The sequence below is a fragment of the Thrips palmi genome, unplaced genomic scaffold, assembly GCF_012932325.1.
Source record: "Thrips palmi isolate BJ-2018 unplaced genomic scaffold, TpBJ-2018v1 HiC_scaffold_15, whole genome shotgun sequence".
In the NCBI taxonomy this organism is placed as follows: Eukaryota; Metazoa; Arthropoda; class Insecta; order Thysanoptera; family Thripidae; genus Thrips; species Thrips palmi.
In genome coordinates, this window is record NW_023144624.1 from 9,550,887 (window position 1) to 9,575,502 (window position 24,616).

Consider the following 24,616-nt stretch of genomic DNA (forward strand, 5'->3'; position numbering starts at 1 on the left):
AAGATTACGCAGATTAGTATTTTCCTGGGTCTGTTTCGGCCAAACTTTAATTCATACTTTTTTTTTGGTGTCCCAATCGTTTATTTCCTCGTGAAAAAATAAAATTGTTGATTACGGAGTAAAATGGTGGAATGGGATGGTAGAAAATAAAGGTCACACTCATATATTCATTGTGAAAGTTTAATACTATAGATACTCTCAGGCATCACTCACACAATTTATCACATAATAATCAACTCTCCTCGCCAAAATTGTATGATGTTGGAATCAAATTTTCAGAACATGGCAGATGGTTACACCAAACACTATACAAAACGTTTTATTCACACAAGAACTCAACAATCGAAATACTTAAGCGCTGTACAGACTTAAAGAACAAAAAGCATAAAACAAAAATTTTGGATCAGCAAACTTGAATTAAAACTAGAGCTTATCTTCAATATACATGGGACGGATAAAAGTAAAAGAAAAGATTTGGTAAGTTGATCCTACTACGTACATGAACCACATGAAGCAATGGACAAGACTGTAATCACCGAAAACTTCATTAAATTAGGACATGACCTCACTGAGAGCCTTGGAGTAGATAGAACTTCCCACACAGTGAGCAGGTCCAGGCAAAAAAAAAATCGTCAAACTAGGAAAATAACATTTGAGTACATTGCATCCTTAATTTAAACAAGAAGTCAAGACAACGTCCATTGCGGAAAAGAAAGAAAGAATGTCATGGATACAGCTTTTGATCTACATTAATTAGGTATTGAGTCAAACAAAACATGTACCTTAGAATTTTAAAAATGAAGAAAGAAAGCAATTAACAAAGTCACAGTGAGAGTAGGTAAGGAATGCATGTATACTTATGAGTTAAGTTGCTGCCAGTTAATAGTAGTAGCGACTCAACTAAGGCCCACTAAGCGAGGATGCGGTTCCTCCACCAACAAAAGCGGGTCAAAAATAAGATAACATCTGCACACAAGCAGCAGAAGAAGAAATGGATTAATTCAAATATTAATATTGACAAATACACATGGTTTTACACTTTATTTATTAAATACAAATTCACAGAAAAGTAAATAAATTGAATCTGTACATGTGAAAGAAATATCTAACATAAAATAGACAAAAATCAATCTTGAAATAAAATTAAACAGTGCAAGATAAAATAACAAGAACGTTCTCACTTTAAAAGAATACCAACTGAATTCTATTACTTTTATGTACATCAAAAGTCACCATTTTAAAATAGACAGAAAAGTGACATGTAATTAGAACTATTTACAGAAAATATTTACAGACAACAGACTATTCTTATTTACAGGAACACAACATATCAACCTGAACCACACTGTCATACCATAGCTAACATCAGTCATTCTAGAGCATTTACTTATTAGATTTTCCTAACATATTAAATATTACCTAAAAGTTGCAGCACACTACAAACAGGCCTCCAAATGTCAGCTGAATGGTCACTGCCCAGTCTACAAAAGCAAGGTTTCAATAAAGAAAGCATTGTAAAATGCAATTGGATTGAAATAAAAAAATCTCCAAGACAGGAAGACCATACAAAAGGAGAGAAGAAAATACAGGGCAAAAAAGCAACAAGATGGCTAATATGACACATACTAAGCTGACATTTTCCTCGAGGTGTGTGCTTGCAGAACATTTACAAGGAAGAAATGCAAGACACAAGCCCACTTCACATAACTTTCATGTCAGCAATATTTTGTGGCACTTTCTAAGCCTCACTGCAATTGACCAGTGTGCAGATAACTTTCTACGTAGTTAAATGATTTTTAAATGCATTGATTGGCAACAAGTTTCAAAGGATTAAAATTTTGAGACCCAGTAAAGGCTCATTGCATTACAAAGAATTTTCTACAAAAGAAATACAATAAATTACATCAGAACAGTACATGATAGAGAAAGCCCTAAAAGCAGTTGATGAGTGATTTCCACCTAAAACTGCCTAAATTGCATCAGATCAATACAAATGCTGGTATCATAAAACATTGAAACAAATAATGCAGGAATCTTTCTGTTGAAGGGAGTGGGGAGTATAAACATAATTTTGGTAGGACCTGTGACGTTACAAAATATAATTCCCTTGTGTCATGAAACTTCTTCACTTATACTCAAACTACACCACACACCTTGTAATACAAAAATAATTATATCTTTAAAAAAGTGAAGCACAACTTGTAACTTGAACAATACCTCCATAATTAACAGTCTTCATGAGTGATGCTTGTACTGACTCTTGCTCACCACCTCACAACAGTTTCACACTTTTCTTAGATCTAAAAACGATATGACAGCAGTTGCAACAAAAATAAAACAGCTCATCGAGTTAAATTTTGCTAACAAATCTAGAACGAAAGCAATAATCAAGGCAACAATTCTCCAAATCCTTAATTGTTACTCTTTATTTTTACGTCAATTTGTAAAATGAATATATTTCAAGGGGTGCTTTAAGAATTACACAATCTAAAATGTGTAGCTTAAAGGTATGTAACTAGACATGACATATGTCCATACAACCCAAGTATGCTACTTGCCGACTAGAGTGATCGCCAGATCGATCTATTTTAATGACAAGTTATGTAAACAAATGAATTAAAACAAAAAACTTCACTGCTCATGTACGCACATAAGCTGAAGCACAACAGTTATGTTAACAGCACCCGCTTGATGTCGTAGATGCTTAGTACCAGTAGAGGGTGAAAGTTTGAGCAGATGATAGCCACCACACTGTCTCTGACTCCCTTACATATTGAGAAACCACTTGACCTTGTTCAAGTGGTGGGCCAATGTACTACGGGCAGATGGACGATTAACGTCATCTGCCCGCATGGGGCCCTAGGAGTTATTGAACAGTGTACATTCAATGTAAGATGTTGGGACAAAGCCTTCCTCGGTGTCTCCCTGTCTTCGAACTCGCGTCCACCCATCTCCTTGGTCCAACTCAATGATGTGGAGTTCTTCACCATCGTACATTGGAATCGAACCCTCACTGGTGGCTAGAGTAAGAAACACGATGAGAGATAAGTTAGGGCTAGTACACTTTAATGTTGTTACTTTTAGTTAAACACAACATAGCACACCTTCAAACGGATAAAGTGCTCTGCACATTCCTAATGCAGGAAGTTGGTCGGCATCATAATACTCGGGTTGAGCATTGCCATCAATGTCTGTAGGCTCCGGTTCATCTGAGTCCGGCAAGGAAGTATGTGATGTGCCCAGTCCTGACTCGGGGCTGTGTGAAGAGCTACATGTTACACACCAGTGTCGTTAGACACAAAAATATGACTAGATATTGGGAAGATTTTAAGACTTGATAGATAGTGACTTACTTGTGGGATGGAAGAGGGGTTCCTGGAGCTGACTGCTTGTTATTTGTTGTGGGGTTTGAAACACTTGAGTCTGATGCTGAGCGGCTGAGAGATTCTTCTTCCCCACCCGAACCTCCACTATGTCTGATCAAAAAAATTCAAAGCATATCAATCAACAAGAGCAAAAATGCAACATAAGAAACATCGAAGAGAATGAACTAGCATTTACCTGTGATTACGCTGCCCCGCCCCATTAATCAAACGAGGAGGTTGTGATTTGAGCCGTCGGCCGGGCACTGAGGGGGATACATTCATGATTGAAGCACCATTGTCCTGAGCATCCTCAAGATACATTTGGAACTTGTGTTGTTCCTGTCTGAGCTTGTCTAGCTTATGGCCACTTTCATTTAGCTGACCCTCTATTGACATAGGATCACCCAATGCTGGATTTTGTTCATAAACTCCTTTCATTTTCATTAAACCATCCCTTCAAACAAACAAATATTTTCCGAATGAGGACACAAGCCAAAGTGCACTTAATTGATGAATATTTTATCTTGTATACCTGGCAGCAGTCTCTTGTTGAATTTTAGCAGAAATTTCCTCTAAACGTTGCTGCAATTTCTTCTTCCTTTGATTGGGAGGTAGGTCACTGTAGTCCTCCTTGTTTTCACCATAAGGAGATAGATTGTTCTACAATGTAAGAAGAAACAGCAAATTAATTGCAAGCAATAAAGGGATATAAAATACCTTTTCTTATTTCTTTCAGGAAAGCATGTTAGTTTTCTTATGAGCTAAGAGGAATATAAGCTTAAAGCTACATTTGTACATTAAATGAAGATTTTAAACACTTCAAGACAAAAGTTAGTCATAGTACACTTTTATGTAAAAAGCTGTTTATCTTTTCTAAAAAAAATTGACAAGACCAAAATGTAATAATCAGAACATATGTTAAAATATTTCATAAGGAACCAAAGGAGACAGAGAGAAAATCTCTAGATAAGTGGGATAAGAAGTGCTATTATAGGAATATCTAAGCTTCTCCTCTGATATAAAGCTAGGGAAAGCCTTCCTTACATAAAACCTTGATAGATTCATCAATGACAGAACAATTGATAAGAATAGAGCCATGCACATGCAATTGAAGAGACGCCAACAAAGCAGCAACAATGGATTCAGAATAAGGTCAGTACACAAGCAGTTTCTTAGACTCGATGGCCACATTATGTTCTTTTAATGTGTCTGGCACATTCATACTTACAAAAAATAGCAGCAGAGAAGGCCAGACACCACCAGCACCAAGTTGCAATGAAATTCAGACAGGGATAAGACCAAGATTCAGTCAGAGAGGGAAGAGAATTAAGGCAGACCAAACCAAAGTTAAAGTCAAGCAGTCAGTATTAAAACTGATGAAACAGTAAGAGAAAATTGATGTTTTGGTCAAATTTGGATGGTGTACTTTGGATCATTGTTTATTAAAAAGGACCTTCAAGAAATAACAGAGGGCTGTTTCCCAGCTTCTAAACCACAAGAACACTTCTGATATTTTTCAGTGATAAGATAAGTAAATGAAACCAATCAATTTTTAAAATGGTAACTACATTCAAACCACACAACTGACTAGTAAAATACTAGGATTTATAATTTTAGCTAAAATGGAATTGCCTACAGTTTTCAAATTTTGAAGTGCAACCACTCAAACAAAAAAGAGCCTGGTCTTACTTTGATACAACTGATTGTATGTTAAAATACATACACTCCTTAATTCTTTTTTGCATACCAAAAGAGCCAGGACTTGTAAAACAGAAAACTTCAATACTCATCAATGATTACTTGTGCAGACAAGTATTACACCAACCAGGTAATTTTACACAAACACATGCATAGTATTGTACGACAAAAAATGGTAAGTTCACAAAGACTTTTGTTTCAGATCTGAACAAGTCAATAAAAAAAAAGAAACAAAAAATTATTCTCTCAAAGAAAAATCATCTTTAATTTAAAATATGGAATTCTGAGGAATAAGAGTAAGTCTGACAGAAAGAATTAACCAGACATACCCATAATAGGGAGCAAAAGCAAAAGAAAATTTGGGAGAGATGCACATTCCAGTGAGAAATGAATCCCGTCAAGTAAACGTTCAGCTGCAGTTATTTGTAAATACTGTACTTCCAAACAAGGTAATTTTAGGCAACGTATTGAATGACCATGAAGCTCCTATAATTTAACTTTATGACAGAACTGCAGGAATTTTCTGGATGCACACATGATGTACTTAGAAATTTGCACTGCAAACTTTTGTTGCAAATTAATAATAAAATGTGAAAGGTACATACCTTGTTAGAGCTGAAAATGTTAAAAATTCCTACTCTCTTCTTTAATTTATTAGCAGACATCGTTCCTCTGACTGTTATGGCCTCTGGTCTGATGGATGTGATGGCATTATTTATAATCATTGGCTGTGCATCACCACTCTTCAGAGCACTGAGATCTTCAAATTGGAAATCACCAGGAGGAATGAAGCCAGACTTATATCGTTCTATCACCATTTGTGTGTCCTATAACAAATTTAAAGTAATGAGTGTCATACAAGGAAAAGTAAAAGAAAATTACAGTAATGTACAAAATTTGTAGATGCTTACCTCTTTTTCATTTATTTGATCTGCTGCTCTGATAATTCCGTCTAAGCATTGGTTTATAATTGGAAAAACACTCCTTTCAATGTCTACGGATTGTGTCATAAAATTCTTTATGTTTTTGATTCTTTTCTCATCTAGCTCTTGCAAGTGTTGGAAAATATCTGGCATAAGATGCTGATAGTGCTGTGCCTAAATTTTAAACAAGTAATGCATGTTATCTTATGTTTGTAATGCAATACTGTAGCATCAAAGCAACCCCGCTATTTCCAAAAGGAAAGCAACTAACCTGAAGGTCATTAGTTTTTTGTAGTTGATTGGCATACTCATTTTTTGCATCTTCACACTGTTGTGATTTGATTGTCATGTTAGTTCTTTGCTTTTCAACATCCATTCGTGACAGAGCAAGGTCTGCATCAGCTCTCTGATAATTGTCTAGGGCTCGCTCAGCTTCTTTGAATGCCTTCTCATAATTTTTACGAGCTCTTTCAAGAGTTGCTATTTGATTGCTCAGACTTGTCATCATTCTAGCTCCATCTTGTAAATGCTAAGAGTGAAGAGAACAATAATTAATCTCGAGCTTTAAGAAAATTTAATAAAAGCAAACATTAGAAATTTTGAGAAAAAGTAGTACCTTTTTCCTGTCCTCTTTAAAATCCTTGACAAGCATATTAACTTCGCGGATAATGTGAGTCTGCAAATTTTCTGCGATAACCTCATGCTGTCCAGCTAAATCATTGACCTCATTCATTACAAGTTTGAATGCTCTGCATGGGCTGTACCTGTAGGCACAAGATTGAAAAAAAAATTATCAGCACTGACACAAGAAAGCGACACTAAATAGGTGTTGTTTCCTAAAAATAAGACACCCACTGATAATCTTCCTCCTCCTTCTTCTTGGGCTGGTGGTTCTTGACAAGCCTCCTGGAACAGAAAAGAAAACGAGTTGAAAATGAGAGTCTTGGGTGGGTCATCCGAACGTAGCCATTTGGGCCAGAGCCAGGCGCCAAGTCGGGTCACGTCACGTCACGGGTTTAACCACCGCCAAGCCGAGTGCCGAGCGCAGAGCGTGGCGGCCAGTGCGTCTTGCGCTACGCCAGCTGCGCTTGGTTTTGAACCCAGGGCATCTCCGTGGAAAAGGTCGCCGTGGCCCCCCTCAATGCGCTCATCCCGATGCGGTGCGGGATAAGGCATTCTCTCTGGCCGACACTGCGCTGGCTGGCTGGCAGGCTGGCTGGCGGGTCAGTAAACTGCCGCACTTTATCGGCAAGTGATATGGTGGCGCCGTGCACGCCGGCGGGGCGGACGGCGGACAGGTGCATCACACTCTCGGGGAGGTGCACGCGGCGCGCAGCACCGCTTTCCTTCCTTGCAGCATTCGACGCCGTCCTCGGCGGCGCCGACCCGACCCGACCCGACCCGACCCCGGTCGCGTGGTCGCGTCTTGCGTCAAAGCGACGCCGCGCCGCACCGACGGCCACAAGTACGTGGGCGTGCTTTGTTGCACCGGTCCACGCAGTACGGAAAGGGAAGGTCACGCGCGGCCAGACCCAGGCCCGCCGAGCCCGTCGCGGAGCGGAAAAAAGAGAGGTGAAAACACCGAAACCCCTTCTCCCGACCCGAAAAAAAAGACGAAAACAAACGACAACTCTATTTCGAAAGCACACTAGGGCCAGGGCCTTGACGATTACGCGGGGTGACAGCCGTCGTTTTTTTCCCCCTTGCCACTCCACTGTGCCCCTTTCGCGCGACGCGCGCCCCGGGCAGGGTCATCCCATCCCCGGGCCTCGGCCGCGACCGCCGCGACGACGGGGCCCTGGTCCCTGGTGTCTGGGGGCGGGCAAGGCAGTGGCGCGGCCACACGGGCACGCGGCCACGCGCTCCTTGTAGGGGACGGGGAAGGCACGCCGCTCGCCCCGCCAAGGGACACGGCAGACACGGCCGCGCGGCGACACGGCACACGGCCGGGGCGTTCCAGTGCGTCGGTCCCAGTGCGTTCCACTTGGCTCCGCGTCCCCGTCCCGCACCGACTGGTGCCGCACTGCTAAGCGATTCCCCGTCTCTCTCGCACCCAGACGAAACGCCCCGCGAGTGCGAGTGAGACGGAGCGACGAGGCGAAACCATACCGCTGATGCCGCTCTCGGCATGACGGCGTGTCTCACTTTTGCAGCAGTGCAACAACACGGCCGCCAGTCGATCAATCATGGCAAGGCGGGCACCGGGCGGGCACGGGACACGCCGAGACCGCGAGACCGCGAGGCAGCCATACACTTGGCCACTTAGAGACATCTGTTGCGCGGAGCGCACTTGCACGCCCTGGGCGTAAGTCCATCAACTTGGCACCGCGGGCCGATGGCCGACGGGCACGCGGCTCGGGTGCGCGGTGCGTCGCTATTGGCGGACACCTCGGCCGCCTCCGCGCCTCGCACCTGTTGTGGGCTTTGTGGGCCAGCTCGGGCGTCGGGCACCTCGCTGCCCTTTGCGCGGCCGTGCCTGGCCGTGCCCGCAGCGGCTAAAGTGTCTGCAGTGCCTGCAGGACTCCAAGTCGCGAGTCCCCAAAGGCCAAAGGACGAGGTTGTCACCGGAAAAGGAGCGGGGCCAATTTCACCCCGACAGACCGACTGGCCGCCGGGCGGCAGGCAGATCCCGAGTCTCTCTCTCTCTCTCTCGCACTCACGGGACCGAGAGACGGGCCGACGAAAGCAGCACGGCAGCACAGAGGCCGCGAGGCCGGGCAGCAGCACGCGCGCAGCCTTCGCGTCCCCGCGAGGCTTGCTTGGGCTTGCTGCCCCACCCCCGTCCGTCCCCCTCCGCCCCCGCTTTGGCGTCGCGGTCACGGAGGTGCCACCGACCGGGAGCCGCCGAATTAATTCGCCAGTATAGTGGCGGGCTGTGCTGCCTGGCTATGCCGCCGCGGCCCACGACGACGCCAGCCCGCCAGGCCGTTCGGGTCGGGCGTGCGGCGCGAGTGGCGCGTGCCCCGCGCCGGCCATTATTGAGAAACGGAGAGTATTTGTCCTTGCTCCGCGCTGCTCCGCGTTGCTCCCCGCCGCCCCTCTCCCCCGGCCACACGGGGCCACACAGGGCCACACAGGGCGGGGTGCGGCGGGGTTCGCCTTCCGCGAGACGGGACGGCGGGGCGTGGGCCGCGTGGGTCGGGTCGGGGGCACAACCCTTCCCCCTCACGTCGGCCCGGGCCGGCCCGACCGTGTCGCGGCGAGGCGCGTTGGACGGCTGCCCAGAGCAGCGCGCGTAGCAGAGCGACAACAAAGTCCCCTCCCCTCCCCCTACGAGGCCCACACGACGACGGCGCACACAACGCCGCCGCCGCGCCGCGACGCAAATCCCAGGACCGCTCGTCGTTTTTACAACTCATTTATTCCCCCGCGTAGTTGGAAAGCGAGCCGGCGGCGACAACGCGGCGTTTCGGTTTTTAACGACATCGCCGCCGACACTTCGGCGCGCGGAGAAACGCAACGCCAACACGTGTCGCCTTGTTTCCTGTTTCCCGTTTTCAATTTTTATGTCCCTTTATGCCCTTTCTTTTTCTTTCCGTCCGAGCGAGCGAGGGCGCGACGCGACGACGCAGGGATGGACCGGCCGGGCCCGGCAGCAGAGCCGAGCAGAGCAGGCGGACGGACGTCGGCGGCATGCTGCCTGCAGGCGGCACTGTGGCGGCACGGCGTGGACTCTGTCTTCTGAACGGCCCCCGTTTTCCTTTCCAGTCTCCAGGCTCGCGGCGACACTGGAAGCCAGCTGGAAGCTGGAACACACTCCCCGGCGAGACAGAAAGGGCGCGGCGACAAGTCAAGACGTCAAGACGCACACGCGGCAAGGTCGACGCGCCGCTCCTGCCTGCCTGCCCGCCGCGCCCTGCGGACGGCGTCACGGGCGTGACCAGGGCGTGACCACGGCGTGACGCACGGCAAGTGGGGCCGTGACTATCGCCGTGCCTTGCCGTGCCGTGCCGCGCCGCCAAGCTACCGTGCTGACCGCGGCGCCGCGGCGTGACCAGCGTCGGGGAGGTCGCTCACCCGCGCGAGGCAGCGCCAGGTAGGCAGCGCCATCAAGGCGTCGTCGGCGTCGTGACGCCTCAGCGACGCCCGTCCCGGCGACGCCTTGCCTCGCCGGCCTCGCCTCCCTCGCCGGCCTCGCCCACCGCGCTGGCCTCCACTCCGCCAAGTACCCGAGGCAGATAAGGGCGTCGGGGCTCCGGGCCCCAATCGACGCCAACCCAACAGAACCGGGGCGAACCGAATGGCGAGGAAAGAGAGCGGCGGCTCCGGCGGCAGGGCGGCGCGGGGGAAGGGGGAAGACGGCCACTCCCACGCCGGGCGAGACGCGCACACTCACACACTGCACACTCACCGGCAGGCAGGAAGCAGCGCGCCGCAACGCCAAGCAACGCGCAGCAACGCGCCGCCCACGAGGACAAGACCCTCACCCTCACCTCCGACACTGCAACGCAACGCCGCAACGCCCCGACGGTGGGAGATTGAAGCCGGTGTCTCCGTGCGTACGCGCGTATACGCAATGCCGAGGTCACCGCGGACGCTATCGGACACCTGCGCGATAACGACCCGACCCGGCGAGCACGCCGATAACGCACCGCGACAGCGTGCGCGGCACGCCTCACTTCCCATTCCGCGCGCCTGCCAAGTCCAAGTCGGACGGTATTCCTGCGGGGTGCGCCCTTTCGCGCGACCGAGAGGAGCCACGGCCCGCCAAGACGCCGCCACGCGCACGCGTTGGCACGCGGCGGCAAGCGGCGGCGTGCCTCGGGCTTGGCCGCCTTCGGGTCCTTCTGGCGCCCGCGGACCCGAGCGCAGGCAGCCCAGCGACACACCGGAGCAGGGCGGCGGCCGCGTTGCCTACCTCGCCCGGCGCGCAGTGCAGTCCCTTCATCACCAGCAGCGACATCGAGATCGAGACCAAGGTTGGCGTGCCTTCTTTGGGGAGGCATCCCGGTCGGCGTCGGCCGGAGACTTAGACGCGCGACGGCAACCCGACGGCGGGCGGGGCGCGGGGGGCGGACAGCGAGGCGAGAGTGATGAAGTCTCTCTCTCGCCGAGAGCGGTCGATGAGATATAGGGGTATGACTCGGGCAAAAGCACACTATGCTGTCTAACGAGATCCCCGCCCCCTCAGCCGGCCTGCCGGCCTCAGCCCGCAGCCAGCACGCTTGCTTGCTTGCTTTTCGCAGCGGGGAACGCCCGACACAATCTACTATCGCTAAAGCAAACGAAGCAGGCCTCTGTTTGCGCTCGTCCTTACCTGAGTTTTCCAGCATATTCCATCTCTATTTGGCATCTGTCCCGGATGAACTGTCCATACTTCTCCAGAAAGTCTATCCCCTTCTGCGTGTGAAATGACAAATTGTCATACTGGTCCTGCAACACACGAGAAACAAAAAACACGGTCAGGCACAGTCGGTCAATCAGCAAAAGCCCTCATCACACAACGCGTTGAGAGGTGCGGACCGAAAAAAAAACATGATCAGTGAGTTCACGAACGAAAAGAGAAAATAAGTTTTGATAGATCACTGCTTCTGCGAGTCGACGCAACGACGACTTTCTTCCCGTAAGAACGGACTGCCGGGAAAATCTATAAAAAACAAGTGGTCCCGAACAAGGGAGTAACAGTGGCAGCCGTCACCACCAGCACCGCCAGCAGCAGGGCTGTCCGTCCGGGGCTGCTGCCTCCAGTCCAGTCTCCAGCCAGCCTCCAGCCTCTCCAGCCGCGCTGCCCCAGGCGTCTTGTCGTCCCGCTGGCCGCGCCGCCTTCGCCGTGCGATTCCAACTTTTCTCGCGGGTGATAGATCCAGTCCGGATCGGGACTGGAGGCGGCAGAACCGAACCGTGCGAAAGAAGGCCTGCGATTTTAAGTGGGAGACAGCGGCCCGTATAAATCAGTGGCGAGGCGAGAGGCGACACAAGCCTTTCAGGCCTTTCACCCGTAAGGCGCGCGGGGATGGGGCGGGGCGGGGCCGCCGGCCGGGGCGCGGCGTGCGGCGCTGTGCCCAAACATTTCTGGAATTCGTTCCGAATCAGTGTCCGGCCGTGTCTGGCACGATGCGCCCGGAGCGGCCTCGTCCTCGCCGTCGGGGAGTCCAGCGCGTCCAGGGCGCCCTGGGCGGCACGTGGGGCGACACGTGGCGGGCAGGGCAGGCCGAGGCCCTTTTGAGGACCTCTATGGAAACGAGCGGGGCAGCGGGGCCCTGCGCGACGCGACGAGCGATAAGCGGCCCGGCCCGGACGCGGCCTGGAAACAGCTGGAAACGCCTCCTGGACCTCGAGGACCTCCTGGAAGATGCAAATCGGGCGAGCCGGCCGGCACCAGCGCGGCGTGGGGCCGCCAGGGGTCAGCGGCGTCAACGCCAAGCACCCTCGTGTCACCCTAGTCGCGTGGGAACCACTGTCCAGCGGCGAGACTCTCCAGCAGAGAGAGGTTCTCCAGCAGAGAGAGGTTCTCCAGCAGAGTGACTCGGAGACTGCAGCAGGACGCTCTTCCCGCTACCGTGGCCCACGTACACGCATTTCGGCGCTATCGCCCAATCGGAGACGAAGGCGGTACAAAAGGCCAATTGAGTCGGCATTCCGCTTGTCCCGCCCCGCCCCGCCCCGCCCCGCCGCGAATCAGCATAAACAATCGGGCCATCAGCTGATACTGCCGCGCCGATAGCAGGCCGGGCCAGCCTGGCCCGGGCCGGCGGGCCGCCCTGGACGCCGGGGCCTTCGATGTAGGGCGGCGGCAGCAGCGGCCGGTGGCGGGCATATGCCGCGTAATTGCGGCCCAACACCAAGTACGTCTTTTTCATTAAGTAGCCACTTTCCCTTCCTGCCGACGAGGCCCAGCGAGGCCCGGCCGAGGCCGTGCGATCGCCAATCAGCGACACGTTTTCGGTACACGTTTTGCGCACCGTGAGCGCCGCCACGACCGTCGTCGTCGTGGTCGTCGTCGTCCGCGCGCCGCGAGTGCCGCGCAGTGCAGTGCCGTGAAGTGCTTGGCCGCCGCACCGCCGCGGGTTCGCCTCCGGGCCGTCTCTTTTCTTTTTTCCCAGCGGGGCGACCGACAATGAGAAGCCACAGCCAGCCAGCCCGCCACACTGGACTGCAGCGTGGCGCGGCGTGGCGCAGTTTGCAGCCGATCGTGAGTAGTGGCGGCTCATAATGAGTCCACGCCCTCCTCTGCCTCGCTCTGCCTCTCCGGGACGACCAGGACGGCCCGACGGCCGACCGGTCGCGCTCATCAGCGCCCTGCCGCCCTGCCGGACATGCACGCCGTGCTGCGTGCTGCAGCCCACTTGCGCTGCCGCCGCGCCACTGCATTTTTACTTCGTCCCCCAACCCGCCTCGCCTTGCCTTGGCTTGCCTTTGTCGCGTCCGTTTCCGAGTCCCTCATCGGGTAATCGCCGCATCACCGCCGCTTTCTCGACAGTCTCCACATGGCATCGCCACATCGCCACGGCATCGCGGGCTGTGGTCTGCGTCCTGCGGGGCGGGGCGGGGCGGGGCGTACCGCTGCCGCCGCAAGTCACCGCCGCGGCCGGCATCGTAACTATGCCGCGTCGCGCGGGCCGCGGGCACCAGTCCAAAATCCCGCCGCTTTTTGCGCAGCCAGCCAACGCCGCGCCGCCGCCTCCACGCCGAACGAACCAATACCACCAACGAGAAAAAGGCCGATTACGCCGCGGACCCCCTAATGGGTTCCTTATTGGGTCCCGTGGCGCGGGTCCCGCCAGAGACACGCGGCGTCTAGAGTGTCTGGAGGTGCGGCCAACGAGCCTGCGCGGTGCACGGCCCTGCACCTGTCGCACCGCCCAGCCAGCCAGTCAGCCAGCCCGGCGTGTGAAAGTGTAGCCTATTCGCAGTGCATCGCCTTAATTGCCCGCGGCCCACACACTGCACACACTACACTATTCGCAGGCCGTTCGATAAGCGGCGCCATCAAGGCCGCCCCGCCCCGCCCCGCCACACCGGATGTCCGGACTGCAGCGCGCAGGGCGGCTCGCGGCGTGGCGGCAAAGTAGGCGAATCATACATGCAGCGCGTCTTGTTTACGACGTTTTAAGGCGCCAGGCCTGTCCTGCCGGCTGTCGGCCTGTCGCCCTGCTTGCCGCATGCGCCCCGCCAGCCGCGCCACTCCGCAGCCACCCGGTCAAGGTCAGGCAGCAGCACAGCCAGCAAGGCTCTGTGGGGGCCGTCCTGGAAGCCGCTTCGCACCGCCCCGCCAGCTTCCTTTCTCCCTTCTCCTTCCTCTTGGGCTTCGAATCAATCCGACCGCGGCGGGGGCCGGGCCCGCCGGGCCTGCGACGACATGGGGCTGCCTCTGCTTCGGTCGCGGCACAAAAACAAAGACAGGACGAAGTGAAACAACAACCCGCCTGCCGCGTGCCGCATCGCAGAGGTGCGTACGTACGTACGTGTGTGGTAGACCGTCACCACCCGGCCCGCTCCCCCTCCCAAAGGTCTCACCTTGAAACTCCAGCCGGGTCGTGCCCCATGTGGGGCCCATGTGGGGCGGCCCTAACCCTAACCCCTTGGCCAGGGCCGGGCCGGCGGGCCGGCGAGGCAGCCAGGGCCGGGCCCGGCCTAGCCCGGCCGTCTTACTTTTGGACCAGTTGGACCGGTATGGCGTCGCGGCCCTCGCGGCCCTCGCGGCCCGGCCCGGCCCGGCCAGCGACGTGGACGTGCCCATCCTGCCCCATCCAGACCAGCGCGCCGCACCGCGCCAGCCGCGCCGGCCGCGCCCAGTACGGTACCGCGGTACCGCGACACGGCCTAGACGGCCTAGACCAGCACCGCGAGGGCAAGGAGAGCACGACCGAGCCAAACCGCCACGCCGAGACTCCGAGCCCGGCCAGGCAGGCGAGCCTTACACTCGTCCATTCATTTCCCAGACCGGCCGAGTATGATAACAAGAATATGGAAATGCGAGTCAGGGCAGCACGCGGGCGGGGCGGGGCGGGGCGCGGGGCCACTCCCGGACACAAAGCAGAGTGCATTTAAGCCCTCGCCCAGATGGACGCCGCAGATACAGCGACCGACAGGGACAACCCAGGAGAGGAAAAAGGGGGCAAGCAACACAAAACACGATCCATTACGCTTCAATTTATTTTTATCTACGACGGCGGCGGCGGCGGCAACGCACAAACGCATCACGAAAACTATTTTACTACTTGTTCCTGTAACGAGCGCGGCGCGGCGCAGCGCGGCTCGGTGCAAGTCGGCGCACTTATTCCTATTCGTTGTTGCGGCCCGAGAGAGCACTGCCCTCCAACGCATGCACATATTACACACACACACACACGCACGCACACACACTCACACAGAGTGCCGCGGGAGCAGAGCTCCGACAATTAGCCAGGCCACAATTTGTCTCTGGCACATGTCACCCACGCGGGCAGCACTCGCTTGCAGCGCGAAGACGGCGCGGGGACCGCGAGGTGCGACAGAGAGAGAGAGAGAGAGAGAGAAACGGCGAGCAGAGCCTTTCCGCGGAGCAGGAGGAGTGAGGACAGTGTGACAGTGCGGCGACAAGCGCACGGCGAACGAATCACGCCTGTTTGTGTGAGTGTGTGTGTGTGTTTGATGTTGTTCGTCTTCCTCGTAATTAATATCGACATGTGGGTGGCTTCGAGCCACTGGCTTCCCTCTCCCCTCCGCGGCGCCTCGCGGTCTGGTCGTCTGGCCGGCCGTCCGGTGCCGTCCGGCCCACCAGGCCGGCCTTTCGGGCCTCTCGGGCCGCCTCGCCTCGCGTCCCTCGCTTGGGCCCTTCAGGCTACTCTACCTTACACTGTTCACAAAAAGCGACACCACAAAAAATAACCTAACAACAAAAACAAGCTGGGATGCTGCTACGTGGCCGCGGGCCGACGCGCACAGGGAAATAATTAATACCTGTACTAAAAGCGGGGGGCGGTACTACGCGGCACAGCGTTTCCAATTCCAATAAATTAAAGAAATGACTTCATTACATGCAGGCAGCATCCCCCTGGGCCCTGCACGGCCCTCCACGGCCCTCCTGGGCCCCGCGTCGTGTAGTCCTGAGCAGCATCGTTTATCGACAGCAGCCTGCACTGCAAGGCCAGGCCCGGCCAGGACCCCCGGCCAGGGAAGGGGAGAGAGAGGGAAGCTAGTCGGAGACAGCATTCTTCAATCGTCATTCCTATTGCCGCGGGCCCGGTAACGGTCCGCCCGATGAGTTCGCGAGGTGCATTCGAGGCGCCTGGCTGGCTGCCTGGCTGGCTGCCTGGCCGCCAGGGCCTTTCGGGAGCCTCGGGGGACGCGCCATCGCCGTGGACGCGCCGCGGACGCGCGGACGGCGCGGGTAGTAATGACGGAGGCCTGGGCACGGCCTGGCCGGCCGAATCCGCGGCGTCATCACACACGGCAACGCATTCCGGTAATGAGGGGCGGGGCGGGGCGGGGCGGGGCGGGGCGGGGCGGGGCGGGGTCACGGGCCGGACGTGCGTGGGAACGCGATCCGCGTGCCGGCCGCAGGAAGGGCTGCCCCAGTGACAAGTGTTCCTATCCGCGGCCGCACCGTCCCGCTGACCTGACCCGCCTTGCCCGCCCTGCCCGCCTGCTCCCTTGCGAGATTTTTGACCTTTCTAGACTTTCACTGCGTCCAAGCCGACGTTATCTCATCCCGAGAGCCGGCAAGCAGGGCCTAGCAGGGCCGGGGCTGCGCGCAGCGCCGAGCCGAGTCCGTGTCAAGCCGAGCCCAGCCGCGCCGCGACGGCGTGCCCCACGGCGTCGAGCTGAGCCGAGCCAGGGCGAGGGGTCGCGAGCTCTTGCGGTCCCGTGACCAACCCGGCCAACCCGACCGCGGGGCCGCGCCGCATGCGATCCTGGAGCGCGGAAAGCAAACCAGCGGCCGGCAGCAGAAAAAAATAACAAGTGCGAGTTTCCGGGCGGGGAGTCGAACCTCGAACCCGGGCCATCGGCCTGTTCTGCCCGGGGGAGGGGGAGGGGGGAGGACCGGCGTGACTCCCGAAGTGGCGCGGTGTTCCGGGGAAGCCAATTTAGCTAAAACGCTCGGTATGAGTCTAAGTGGGCACGCCACCCGCAGCACCGCTCAGCACCCGGCCTCGGATGGCCGGCAGCAACTCGCCGTGCCCAGCCAGAGCCCGGTCCACCCAGTCCGCCCGGTCCGGCGGGGGCGTGAGGCGCGAGGAGCCGCGGAGCGCCGGTGTCAAGCAGCGCAGCAGCAGCAGCGCCGAGCAGAGGCACTCTAAATCCTCTCCGCGACAGTCGACACCGACACCGCCACGCCGCCATCCCCCGCAGGAAGCGGCATGCCGACGCCAACCCCGCGCCGTCGACACTCGCATGTTTTTCCAGGACGCGCGTCGTTCGGCACGGCTCATCGCGCGCACTCACACACACACACATTCCGCGTGCGGGGGAACTAGGAGGGGCATTTCGAAGAGGCCTGCAATTCTTTTGTCCGCGACAGAATGGGCCGGGCCGCGCGCAGTTCGTTGCCACTCCGGCGCGCGGTGCGTCGCGGTGCGTCGCGGTGCATCCATCCCCCACGCCGCGGCGGCCGGGGAATGCAGGGCGCCACGCCGTCCGAAAATCCAATCTAGAAAGCTCATTCGCATTTCCGAGCCAGCCAACGGACAGACAGACTTTTTTCCCCGCGCCGCTGCCGAGCACGTGGCCCAGTGGAATGAAGTGCGCGCCCCGCGGCCGCGGCCCGGCCGGGCCTAGAGCGCCTCGCCTCGCCTCGCCTCGGCCTGGGCCCCGGCCTGCATGCAGTGCGCTGCGCGCTGCGCGCTGCGCCTCCCATTTCTTTCGAATGAGGGGCACGACGCTCTCTGGCCCACATACCGCCAGCACCAGCGCTCGCGGCTCGCGGTGGCAGGGGGCGCTGCGCCTGGTGAAACCGACCGGGTGGCGGGGCGGGGCGCGGCGGAGGCAGGGACGACGCGCACCTCGCGGCGGTGCATTCGAACGCGCGACAAGAAGCGGCGCCGTCCGCTTTCCGGGACGTCCCCGACCCGGGCCAACAACGAGACCAGCGGCCCGCCGCCGGCACGCCGCCGTGCCAGTTACCCGGCGATCGTATTTGTCTGGGGGACTAACGAGGCCAGCCCGGCCCGGGCCCGCACGTAGTACGGCACGGCCCGCAGTTCTGCGGTCGGCCGGCCGAGGGCTTCCAATCAAATCCATCACCGTCCAAACACAAAGGCATAAAGCACGGCGGCATGAATCGGACGGACCGACGCCCCGCTCGGCTCGCGTTCGCGTCGACGAGGGGCCAACGTCCGGCCGGCCGGCCGCCCTGGCCGCGGCCCGCGACGCCCACTACCTGCCCGTCTGCCAATGCCAGTCTGCCAGTCCACTGCCAGTCCCACACACACTCACACAGCCAGACAACGCCCGCTGCAAGCAGGCCGCTTGCAGTCCGCTTGCAGGCTGCAAGCGACACAGTGGGTGCGTTGTACGGAGAGCGGCGAGGCGGGCCGGAGGGGCCGGAGAGTGAGGCCGGAGGGGGGCTCGCTGCTAGGCGCCCCGCCCCGCCCTGCCCCCTCCGAGGCTCTGCCTGCTCTGCCATGCGCCCATGTGGGTCAGCTGATGTCAGATAGCGCGTCCCCTCGGCATCCCCCTTGTCTAGATCGCCGGGCCGCGGCGGCCGGCGCAGCGGCGCAGCCAAGCCGAGGCCTCCCCGCCGGCTGACGCCACTGCGACACCGCGACACCGCGCTGCAGGCCGCGCCGCCCGGCCAGAATCAGCCCCCCGGGCCCCGGGAGGGAAGTGGTCCAGTGGCCACACGGTGCCGTGACTCAGACTCCGCCCGTCAACCGATTCGACCTTGCGGACCTGGCGGAGGGGGGCACGCCAGTGTAACCGAGCCCTCCATGACCCGGCCCGTGTCAGTGTAGGCCCCGAGAGGTGCCCCGGCCCGCGCCCCAGCGGCCCCAGCCACGCGCCAGCGCGGCGGCGAGATTGATTACGGCCGGGGTTGGCATTGGCGGCGAGGACGTCACGGCGAGGACGAAATAATTGGCACAACCTCGGCCACCCGACAACACCGGCGCACCGCACCGCGCCGCGCCGAAGGGGGATCGACCCCCGACCTCAGCAGCAACCTCAGCTACCCTTATTGAAAGCCGGTTAGGGCGGCGCAGGCGGTGCAGGCCGTGCAGGCCCGGCGGCACGCGGCACGCAGGTGCCCGCGTTGCCCCGGTAACCAACCAACGACCCCACGGCGCCGCGCCCCGCCACTGCCGCCCCGCCCCGCCCGGCGACACAGGGGGCCTTGCGGAGCTCGGGCCTGCCTCTCCAAGCGGATCTGCGCAACACTACCAACCATAATAAAATGAAAAGGCGGCACGACAGTTCCACTTTCCAGCGCCCCTCCCTATCCGCCCACCCATCCCCCTCCCCTCCCCCGGAAACGGCGCGCGGTTCGCATGCTCATCAAAAACGCTTGCTCCGTCCGCCAATAACAAACTTGATGGCCAAGAGCACAATTTATGGTGCACTAGTCCAGGACAGGTGCCAAGTGGAGCGGATCGCGGGGCGAGCACGCGGGGCACGCCGAGCACGCGATGCAGGGCTGGATGGCGATGGCCTGGACGGCCTGGACACGGTCGGCATGGCCCTCAGCGAGCAAGCGCCGCAATTTGTAGGGGAAAAAACACGGACAAGAAACGAGTACCGCGCTGCCGCGGCGTAAGAAGACGAGGTGGCCAGGAAATTAAAATCGACCCATCGCGACAGGGGGAGGAAACCAAACCAGAACGACGAGTCCCGGAGGCAGCCCGACTCACTAAACGGCACAATAATCTCGAAAATATCGAAATTAGAGCGAGCGTGACGCACAACAACACGGCGTCCACCAGATTGCAGCTATTTAATTATGATTCCTGCTAGGCGCTCGTTCGCGTTCAACACGCATGCCGCCGGCTCGGCTCTCGGCTCGGATCGCTCAGCGCGCTCCGATCGAAGGCTACACGGAGGGGAACCGAAGGGAACCGTTGCAGCTAGCCCGTACATGCACGCCGCGCCGCCGAACGTGTCGGGCCGTGTCGAGCCGCCCCTAACCTAACCCGCAGCGATGCTCGCGCCAAATTGTTATGATTTGGCGCGCCGCTTCGCCAGCGCCGCGGGGCCTGTACAATCATCCGCGCTCGAATTACGCCGCGGCACCGCCCCGTTCAGTCAGTCTTCAGAGTCGCACCGCTTTCTCTAACACCTTTCCAATCCCATGCGAGCAGCGAGGGCCGCGAGGGCGCGAGGGCCGCGAGCGATGGATATCCATTATCCGCCAAACGCGGCGCGCGGCGGCAGCGCGGGAGATTCGAACCCCCTCCCCTCCTTCCCGCTCCAATTGTTCCCCGCCGCGCCGCCACACACTTTTATGCAATGTTTTGACGAAACGCAACGCCTCTGTGATGCGCTCCTGCGGCTCCTCCGCACTCCGCCCTGGCGCCTTGGCCCGCCCGGCCCTTTGTGTGCGTGCGGCCGACGGTGTGCCGACGGCCTGCCGTGCCGACGGCGTGCCGCCAGTGTGGGAGGCGCGGCGAGGCGGAGGAAGCCACGCGGCCGTCGTCGCGGGCGTGGCGTGGCGTGGGGCGCCGTCCGCCCGGCACAAATCCCGTCCGATTACCATCGCCTCCCAATGGCCGGCGACAGCGCCAGCGCGCCGGTGGACAGCCGGTTGACAGTAATAACAAAGTGACAATCCAGCAACCAACCGGCCGGCCGGCCGGGACAACGGCCCAGGAGCTCAGGAGCTCGGGGGGAAGGACGGCGAGGCTCAGGCAGCAGGAGGCATTCCAGGGCGTCGGCAGTGCGGCGCGCGGCGCGCGGCAGGCGATCTGCATTCGGTAAATGGCGGCCACTTGGCGCCCATTCTCGTCCGCCACTCGGCCGTTGTGCCCAGTCCGTGTCCAGGCCGTGCCCCCCACTGCCGTGACGGCCACACTGGAAGGAAAACGGCAAAGCGGCCGTCGCGGGGTCCGGGACCTGTCCCGGTCCACGCACCGCGTACGGCGCACGGAAAAGCGAGCTGCCCGCGGTCCGGTCCTCCGGTCCCACGCCGCCAAACCCAGGCGCGCGGCCACCGCGGACGCCGCGGATCGCTCACTCACTCACTCTCCCGCCCAGCAAGTACGTCGGACTCGTCCAGCAACACGCGACACGCCGGGACGGCGAGGTGTATTTACCTGCAACAACATCAACAACAATTGTTAGTTACTTTCGTCCTGCTCGCTGGACCAGGACAGGAAACCAATTACGGCCGTGGTGCCGTTGGCCGTGCGTGGGCAAGGCGGGGACCGCGAGGACGAGGCGAACAAAGCGCCAAGGACGCTAGGGCGCCCCGCCCCGCCCCGCCCCGCATTGCCACACCGCGACGTCCACGGCGCCCTCCCCGATGCCTGCGATGCCGTCGGCCCTTCTCCGCGTGCCGCAGCGTGGCGCAGCGTGCCGCCGGGCCGGGTCACGATGAGGGACGCAAGGCCGACCCGGCGCCGCACGGGCCACACTCACTCACACACCCGTCAAGCCCAACAGAGACGCACGGGCGGCACGGCAGCAGGGATGGGGCGGCGCACGCAACGCCCTGGGCCGCGCGGCCACGCCCCAGACGCCGTGATGGGCCCGCACTGCTACGCACTGCCAGCAGCAGCACGACATCCCACGTCGCCGTGCTGGGACGCCGTCGCGTCGCACGCAGGCAAGGCGCCCGGCCGCCGTGCTCCGCCGCGCCCGGGACTGCATGGCCCAGGGCCGCGCCCCGTGCATCACGAAGAGGGACATCATGGACATCATTACGCGCAGCGGCGCTCCCCACGGACCCCGAGCACCGGCGAGCACCCCGGCACGGCCGCCATGCCCCATTAGCACCGCGACGGCCGCTGTCCGGGGCTGGGCGCGCTGGGCGCGGCTTGACGGCCGCGACAACACGGCCAGCGAGATTACGGCCTCCATCGCCACGCGATAGCGTAAATCACGGCGAGGTGGCCGCCATGCAGCGCCGTGCCGCCATCGCCGTGCTGCCGTCGCCGCGGCGTTCCCAGCTGTTGCTGGCCGTGCCGGCCGTTCCCAGAGCAGCATTGGCCGACATGCTTCGGCAGTCCGCTCGACTCGGCCTCTCCTCTCCTCCATCGACAGATCATAGAACGCCGCCAATCCGTCCACGCTTGGATTCCCGCGCCGGAAAAAAGGCAGCGAGGTGCAGTGACCGGACCGGAGCGGCGCAAGAGAGGAACTGCCTCGTTGGGGGAGTGAGTCGAGTCGCATCTGCTGCGCCATCAAGGGCAAGGAACCCCGCCTTCCTTCAAACGCCCCGCCCGGCGACGCCGGGTCATGCTTTTCCGCTGGAGGGCGGTACTGTACCAATCCGACGCCGCCGACCGGCGAAAGAAATCAAATGACGCTTTGCCGGGACCACTCCGGCGTCAGCGAACGCTGCAGTGCGCTGCACCGCTGCACCGCCGCACCGCCACGCAAGACCCACATCGCATCGCCGCGAATGCAACGCGCAGAACTACTCCGTTGGGCAACGCGGCTCGCGGCTGGCTTGGCAGGCCGGACCGATCACGCCGCGCCGTGCCAGACACTCCGGCCGGCCGGCACGGCCAGCAGGTGAGGCTTCATGCCGCTTCATGCCACTTCATGCCGCTTCAAGCCTCGTGACGAAACGTACTCGTTTTTGCCGGGCTTTTGTCCCGGCGGGTCGGATGCCGATGCCGCGATGCGGCCCGGCTGGCCGGCCGGCCGGCCGAAGCCTGGAGGACTGCAGCGTCGCAGCGTGCAGCGACTGCAGCGCCAGGAATGCAGTTTGACAGCGGCGTGGCGTGGCGGCGTGCCCGCGCAGTGTGCTGCGCCGCGCTCCGTCGCCATCCTGTCCGATCCCGATCGCCGCGCCGAGAGCCCCACCCCGCTGATAACAGAGCCGTCACTTCCGCGCGGGCAACAACGCATCCACCTCGTCGAGCGTCAAGTGCGTCAAGCGCCGCTCGAAGGCAGCCAGGCGATTGCCCATAATCCGCGCCACATTCGTCACCGAGTTGCTCCACCTTCACCGCGCCGCTCTGGTTCGAGTGCCCGTCCCCTACTTGGCGCTTGGCGGCGCTTGGCACCGCGGCCGCGCGAAAAACGGCAAAGCCCCAATCCGCCATACAGTAATGAGGCGCTTTGCCGACGCTTCGAGCGCTTGCCCTACTTGGCAAGGCCGCGGCGGTCGGGTCGTGAGTCATACTGCACACGGCGCGAGGGAGGACGACGAGAAGACTCCCCTGCTCCTCGTGTCGAGGCGCCTCTCCTCTCCATCGCCATCGCGGCATCGCGGCCGGGCTCCGCAGGCGCCGCTAGAGCCGGATGACTCACCGCCTCCACGTCGGGGCGGCGGGTGGCGGCGCGGCGGGGCCCTGCACCGCCATCGATCGGGTGCGTGGCGGCGGGGCGGCGGCGGCACGGCGGCGCACGCGCCCTGGAAGGACTAGGAAGGGCGGCCAAGCGCCCTCGGCGCCGCCATGGGGTTGCGCAACACGACGCGCCAAGCGCCACGCCGAGCGCCAGCAAGCGCCCGCCCTCAGCCCCCAGCCCCTTCGCGCGCTCCTGCACATCATCATCGCAAGGCCGCGAAGGGCAGCGGGCAGCCTTGGCGAAGGGCGCGCGGCCGCGCTCGCGTGTAAACGTCCCTGCCCGTCCGGCGTGACGTCATCCCGACGTCGCCGATGACGTCACGGGCCACCGAGGGCGTGGTGGACGCCGGGGAGGACGACGGGGGAGGACACGGCTGGCATTATGCTCGGCGCCTCGGCGCGGCCAGGCAGGCCGTCAAGCAGGCCGTCAAGCAGGCCGGAAGGGGCGAAAGGCTTCCCGGTCCGCGTGGCCGCGAGGGGCACGGCTACAGGCTACAGGCACGGCGGGCACGGCCTGCATGCGCGGACGTGGCGCCATCTGCATCCGATCATTAGATAATCGTGCATAGACCGTCATTGCTACGGCTTGACGAGCGGGCGGACAGACGGACAGGGCCAGACAGACAGACAGACAGACAGACAGACAGACAGGCCGCGGCGGCAGGAAGGCGAGGGTAGTGTGGCAAGGAAAAAGCAGCCACACACGTCACTCCACTCCACTCTTCACGACGCCAAGGCGGCCGCGGTGCGCCGCGATGCACTCCCATGATAATCTCGCACTTCTCTCTTTCTTGGCGCGCAAAATTAAATTGTCCGCGCCTGCGCCCCGCTCGCCGGGGATTCGAACCGGCGACGTTGCAGCTCGCGGGGCCGGAGGGCCGTCCGTTATGCAACTGCATAGCACCGCCGCCGCCGCGCGGCTGCGGCAGGCCGGCAGGCAGGCCGCATTCTTGTCCAAGAGCAGTCCGGAGTGGCCGCAGGGCAATTAAAAATACCAAACCTCGAAAAAACAACAACAGCAAGCAACCAACGCGGTCGAGGAGTTACTGCTCACACACAACAACAAAACACGACGCCAAGCCCGGCGAAACCAAGGCACAATTTGTTTTCCAACGAGTCCATCATCTGGAGAGAGGCCCTTCCCCTTCCCCTCCCCCTCCCCCTCCCACCGCGCGGCGGGGCGTGCTCCAGGAGGCTGACGAGTCACAGGCGCAGTGGCCTTCACCCTTTCGGTCGGCCCCGTCCCCGTCGGCCCCGTCGG

At 58.7% G+C, this 24,616-nt stretch overlaps 1 protein-coding gene across 3 annotated transcripts in view; it reads right to left on the minus strand.

The window, feature by feature from the left end:
• Positions 1–166: 166 nt before the first annotated feature.
• The window catches only part of LOC117641245 (formin-binding protein 1-like), a 38,266-nt gene continuing 13,816 nt past the window's right edge, over positions 167–24,616 (minus strand). The window contains exons 2-12 of one of the 3 annotated variants that reach the window (XM_034378404.1): positions 11,244–11,359; positions 6,842–6,892; positions 6,603–6,750; positions 6,258–6,515; positions 5,975–6,160; positions 5,669–5,890; positions 3,898–3,995; positions 3,562–3,819; positions 3,354–3,476; positions 3,105–3,268; positions 167–3,020 (exon numbers count right to left, since the gene is read on the minus strand). In XM_034378404.1, coding sequence (XP_034234295.1) covers positions 2,860–3,020; positions 3,105–3,268; positions 3,354–3,476; positions 3,562–3,819; positions 3,898–3,995; positions 5,669–5,890; positions 5,975–6,160; positions 6,258–6,515; positions 6,603–6,750; positions 6,842–6,892; positions 11,244–11,359 — 1,785 coding nt within the window. In that variant the 3' untranslated portion in view covers positions 167–2,859. Of the gene's footprint in view, positions 3,021–3,104; positions 3,269–3,353; positions 3,477–3,561; positions 3,820–3,897; positions 4,026–5,668; positions 5,891–5,974; positions 6,161–6,257; positions 6,516–6,602; positions 6,751–6,841; positions 6,893–11,243; positions 11,360–24,616 lie in introns of all 3 variants that reach the window. The other 2 variants (XM_034378402.1, XM_034378401.1) reach the window with 2 other exon arrangements.